The 6000-nt window shown below is 44.6% G+C and overlaps 1 protein-coding gene across 1 annotated transcript in view; it reads left to right on the plus strand.

Moving 5' to 3' along the window:
* Positions 1-3136, plus strand: part of OTOP1 (otopetrin 1) — a 48300-nt gene extending 45164 nt beyond the window's left edge. Inside the window, exon 6 of the mRNA XM_043448030.1 lies at positions 2222-3136. Coding sequence (XP_043303965.1) covers positions 2222-2392 — 171 coding nt within the window. The 3' untranslated portion in view covers positions 2393-3136. The remainder of the gene's footprint in view (positions 1-2221) is intronic.
* The last annotated feature ends 2864 nt before the right edge of the window (positions 3137-6000 follow it).

The following is a 6000-nucleotide window of genomic DNA, read 5'->3' on the forward strand; positions in this document are numbered from 1 at the left end:
AAGAAGGTGTTGCCGAGGAGACGGGGAAAAATGGGAATGTAATGTTGAGTTTGAGATATGTTGTAGACAGCTGAGTAGCCTGTGAGATATATGAGCCTGGACTTCCAAGGGTGGACCAGGCTGGTGATGTGGATTGGGAAGTTGTGGGCCCACAGCTGGTGTTTACAACCTGGACTGGGTGAGATCATTGGGGTCAGGGGGGTAGGGAAGAGAGGACCCAAGAATGAATGAGCCCTGGGACCAGCCAACATTGAGAGACAGCAGAGGAGGAGCCAGCCAAGGAGGCGAGAAGAATCAGCTGGCATGGGAGGAACACCTCTAAGGACCCAGAACCCAGAACCCAGGGCTAGAGTTATAAGCCTGAGAGGTTTCTTTGTGGAGATGTGAACGAAAGCCACTTGTGTCAGTTACCCACTGCTGGGTAAGAAATGACCCCCAACTCAGCAGCTTAACACAACAGACATTTATCATTGCACAGCTATCCTGGGTCAGGAAGCTGAGCGTGGCTTAGCTGGGTGACTCTGCTCAGGGTCCCTCACAGGCTGTAGTCAAACTGTCCACTGGGGCTACAGTCATTTCCTGGCTTGGTTTTTTGGGGGAAAGGGGTCTGTTTCTAAACTCATGTATGCGACTTTGAGTTTATGTGGCGCATGTATGTGGACTCAGGTCCTGGTGAGTTGTTGGGCTGAGGGTTTGAGTTCCTTGCTGGCTGCGAGCCTGAGCCTCACCTGCCCACAGTTCCTGGCTATGTGGCCTCTGCATAGGGTGGCCCACGTGGGATCTGGCTTCTTCTTGTGGCTCACACGGCAGCTGGTTTCTTCTTGTGGTTCCAGTGGCAGCTGGCTTCCATTCTTGTGGGAGGGGGTGAGCAAGATGGACTCCAGAGTCCTTTTGTAACCTAACCTCAGAAGTGACATCCCACGACTTGTGTCATATTCTTTTGGATCAGTCCAACCCAAAGCTTTGGAGGGGGCTCCACGGAACGTGAATCCCAGGAGGTGGGACCCTTGCGGAGGGGTCACCTGAGAGGCTGCCTGCCACAGTGTGGGGATGGAGGAAGTTGCAGAAGTGTTAGTGTGAGAGACAGAAGCAGGTCTAGAAGCCTGAGAATTTAAGCAGAGAAGCTGGAACAGGAAGGCTGAGAAGGGGAACCAAGGTATAGGTTCCATAAGCCAGAAATACGATAGGTTATTGCTTCATGTTTTGCAGATTTAGGTGCCATCTTATTCTCATCTGAGCCCCCTGAGACAGATGTTAGTATTCCCATATTACAGATGAGGAAACCAAGGCTTGGAGTGGTTAAATCATAGTCTGTAAGTGGCAGGAACCCACGGCTGGTTCCAAGGCAGTGCTTCTGCCCATGGTCAGGGGGATGTGGGCAGGGCCTGGGCTGTCTTTCTAGGCCAAGGACAAGCCAGAAAAAAGACCATCAGCCCAGACACACGGGCCCAGGATCTGCAAGCACCAATGGTGATATGTACAGAAAATGGGTGTGGGAAACAGCGAGTACCACTGTAGGAAAACACAGTGGGGCTGTGGGAAGACAGAGGAAGTTCCTGCCTGACCGGTTATATCAAGGAGGGCTTCCTGCAAGGGGAGGTGTCTCCAGACTTGGAAGAAGGTAGGACTTAGCAGAAGAAGGAAGACAGGGAGTCCCTGATAGAGGAAGAGGTGGGAGCAAAGCCCTGAAGACTGGGGAAAGAAAGGCATATTTGGAGACTGCACAGTCCGGTGGGGCAGAGTGAAATGGGTGATAAGGGATGTGAAGACGTGGACAGGTGTCTAATTATTGAGATTTAGACTTTCTCCTGACGGCATATGGAGCCCTGGTGAGTGACCCGCAGAGGAGTGACGAGGTCAGATGTGTGCTTTATAAAGATCATTCCTGCAGCCACATTGTGGGGGTCAGGGGGAGATGGATGGAAGGTGCCCCCTGGAGTGGGGGTCTTGGGAGGCTTTGCAGCAGTCCAGGTGGGGAGACCAAGGACCAGGGACTAGACCAAGGTGAAGGCTGAGGATGGAGGGAAGCAGGTGAGTTTGAAGAGCGTTCATGCCGGACTGGGGCTCAGTGCTCTGGCCGGCTGCATGGAGTTGGGAGACAACAGGTGGGGGCTGCTTGGCCCTGGGTCGGGTGTGACTTAGTTTCCCTGGGTCCAGGTCAGCACCAGGGTTTGTGTGGGACCCTCGGCAACCGCTGGGACTGTCTCCTCCTCTCTTGCAGCTCTGGATCCCGCCCGCCTTCGGCTGCCGCCCTGAGTACGACAACGGATTAGAGGAAATGGTCTTTGGCTTTGAACCCTGGATCATTGTGGTCAACCTGGCCATGCCCTTTTCTATTTTCTACCGAATGCACGCAGCTGCCTCCCTCTTCGAGGTCTATTGTAAGATATAATCTGTGTCCACATCAGAGACGGAGGGGAGCGCTAGCAAGAGAATTCAGTGGAGCCACCTGGGAATGGCGAGGTTGGGCAAATATTGCCTTACAGATGCAAGAAGGGCCCCCTTTGTCTGTGATAATTGCTTTTCCCATGAGCTGGAATTGTCCGTCACCCTGGATGAGTGTAAACAAGTTAGATCAAAATTGATGAGGTGGCTGAAATCTGCCCTTGGGTAGTTAAATCTAATCAAACCCAAATTTGATCTTCAAAATGACATCCTTTGTTTCCAAAGAATGTGATCGCAGGTTGAAAAAAATATATCCAGTTTGTTTGTCATTAAAATCATTTTCTGTTATTGTGTTACAATATACAATCTTTTTCTGACCATCTGCATGGTCTAATCACCCTTAAATTTTACCCTTCTCAGAACTGTGAATGTAGCTACAAATACATTTATTTTATATTGTACTTTTGAAGATGTTTAATTTTAAAATATTTTATGTTTAATTTTTTGAACAAACTTATTTTATCATCTGGATGGAAAACTGTGTATAGATCAATACAAAGACATTTCTCGCCTGAAGTTTTGGCACATTTTCATTTGTAATCGTTCTGAAGTTGTTTAAAAAATACATCTTTACTGTCTTCCTCTCACTATAAAGATATATATGCCTATTTTAGAAAATTTGGATATTTCAGAATAGAGAGAGAAAAATCACCTAGGATATTTAATTAATAATAATTGTTCAAATTGACAATCATTTTTAATGTTTAATAGACATTTTCCCCAGTTTTATTGAGATGTAATTGACATACACTACTGTATTAAGGTATACATTAATGATTTGACTTACATACATTATAAAATGATTATCACAATAGGTTTAGTGAACACCTGCCATTTCGTATAGATACAAAGTTAAAGATAAGGATCTTGACAGTAATTTTTCTAACAACTTGATTGATATGTTTCTTTTAGTTGTTTGAAAGCAGAGGATTCTTTTTACTGCTGTTTTATTATACTTGCTAGTGATGATGCAACATATTCAATTTTGTATGCGTTTCCCCTCACTTAACAATATAGCATTAATCTTCTCCCTGCATTGTTATATCTCTTTGTAGATAATCATTTTCCTGCTGTTGTAGTCTATCAAGCACTGTAATTAACTTCATTTTATTACTGTTGGTTTTAGAGTGTTTATAACTTTTTGTTTTTATAAGTGGCTGTGCAAAAATCAACCATATATGTAAAACAGTTTTTATATTTAGGATTGCTTCTTTAAGATATATCCTTAAAATTGAGATGCTTATCCAAAGGTTATAATTAGTTTAAAGCCTCTAAAGGAAATATTGACATTTGGGATGGCTTTGAATATGCTTTTTCTTAAGTCTTTTAAAGTCATAATAAAATCAGTTTACTTCCTGTAAATACTAATGTGAACATCTTTTCATCTGAGTGGTTTTTTTTTTCTTTTTGGACAGCACGGACAGTGGGACATTAAGAAACACTCAAAATTTTGCATGACCAAAACACTTTATACTAATTTTAGAAAAAACTAAGTAATGGGCAGAGATATTAAAAAACAAAGTAAAACATTATCTATTATACCTTCTATCTATAGCGGTGATTCTCTCTTTTTATTTTTTTTCCATTTATTTTTATTAGTTGGAGGCTAATTACTTTACAATATTGTAGTGGTTTTTGCCATACATTGACATGAATCAGCCATGGATTTACATGTGCTCCGGTGGCTGATCTTGCCTTCTGGGGCAATTTGGGCAATGTCTGGAGACGTTTTTGTTCACCACTAGGGGCGACATGTCTTCCTCGTTCGCATACTGGTGAGTACCCCGGCATGTCCCAGGTGGCACAGTGGTAAAGAGCCCACCTGCCAAGGCAGGAGACATAAGAAACTTGGGTTCAGTCCCTGGGTTGGGAAGATCCCCTGGAGGAGGGTTCCAGTATTCTTCAACTCACTCCAGTATTCTTGTCTAGAAAATTTCATGGACAGAGGAGCCCGGTGGGCTACAGTCCATGGGGTCGCAAAGGAGTCAGATCCGATTTAGCAACTGGACATCAACAACGACAGCAACAAAGTCAGATAAATAGCACAAGTGACTAGGGGCTGTTTTGAGTGGCAAATTTCTAGTGCTACAGAAATTATAAAACTGATTCAAGCAGAGAACTGTCTAGATATTCTACTTCAGTCTCAAGAGTCTGGTGCAAGAGACAAACTTGTAAACAAACAGCCCTAGCATAAATGGTACTTCTCATTCTGCAGTTGCTTTTGCATTCAACAACAGGGGGCATTACTGGCGACTAACGGGTAGAGGCCAGGAAAGAGGCTAAACATCTTCCAATGCATCAGACTGCCTCCATCACAACAAATTACCCGGCTCCAATTGTTAATAGTACCTGGGTTGAGAATTTGCAATCTAGAGGTAACTGCTGTTAATTTTTGGTACCTGGGTACCCATTGTTGCACACAGATTCACACATGCACTCACACAAGCACAAACAGTACTGTTTTGTACGTGTTGTATTTGCATGTGACTTGCTTTTTAAATCTTAAGACACCAGGATGTTCCAGCAATCCCATGGCACTTATTCTCACACTATTGAGTGCATTAGAATCATTTAGGGGGTCTGTTAGGATTCCTGCCTCCTCAACGGAAGGTCAGCTTCCATTGGGCTGGAGTACCATCCTGGATGCATAAATAAGCATCTCAGGTGTTGCCGACCCTTTTCCAGAAGCATCTTAGGAGCCCAGGAACCTCAAGTTAAGACTCCTGAAGGGCGTTCCTAGACACCGTGTTCTCTTCTGTAACTTGACTTTAGACAGCCTCAAAGTACATTCCTTGGAGGGCTGTGCCATTGCTGATTTAGTCAAATGCTTATGTTGGACACTTAGAGACATTTATGTGGTTTGCTTGCTTGTTTGTTGGCTTTTATACATGACACCCTGGCAAGCGTCTTCTCCTGAGTCATTGGGCGTATTGGTAAATGATCCTGTGTGAGACGACTGTATGTGAATGCTGGTTTCTCCAAGGGATCCCATTTTGGTTGACATTAATTTCTCTCTGTTCTATCAGTATCCATCAGCACAGCCCCAGGGCCTCAGCCTGTGAGTTGTAAGCCCTGCCAAAGAGATACAGGGAATCACAGTAGTGCCGGAAACAACCAGTCCAGGCTTGGCAGTTTTGAAGTAGACACAGGGTACCATTAGTTCAGCTCAGTTCAGTTCAGTCGCTCAGTCGTGTCTGACTCTTTGTGACCCCATGGACTGTAGGATGCAAGGCCTCCCTGTCCATCACCAACTCCTGGAGTTCACTCAAACTTATGTCCATTGAGTCAGTGACTCTGACTCATCCTCTCATCTCATCCTCTATCATCCCCTTCTCCTCCTGCTTTCAATCCTCGAGATGATCCATCTCAGACCTTGAGATGATTAACCGTCTCATCCTCTATCGTTCCCTTCTCCTCCAGCCTTCAATCTTTCCAAGACTGAAGGTTTTTTCCAATGAGTCAGTTCTTCACATCAGGTAGCCGAAGTATTGGAGTTTCAGCTTCAGCATCAGTCCTTCCAATGAATATTCAGGGTTAATTTCCTTTAGGATGGAC

Source organism: Cervus canadensis, chromosome 26 (genome assembly GCF_019320065.1).
Source record: "Cervus canadensis isolate Bull #8, Minnesota chromosome 26, ASM1932006v1, whole genome shotgun sequence".
Lineage (NCBI taxonomy): Eukaryota > Metazoa > Chordata > Mammalia > Artiodactyla > Cervidae > Cervus > Cervus canadensis.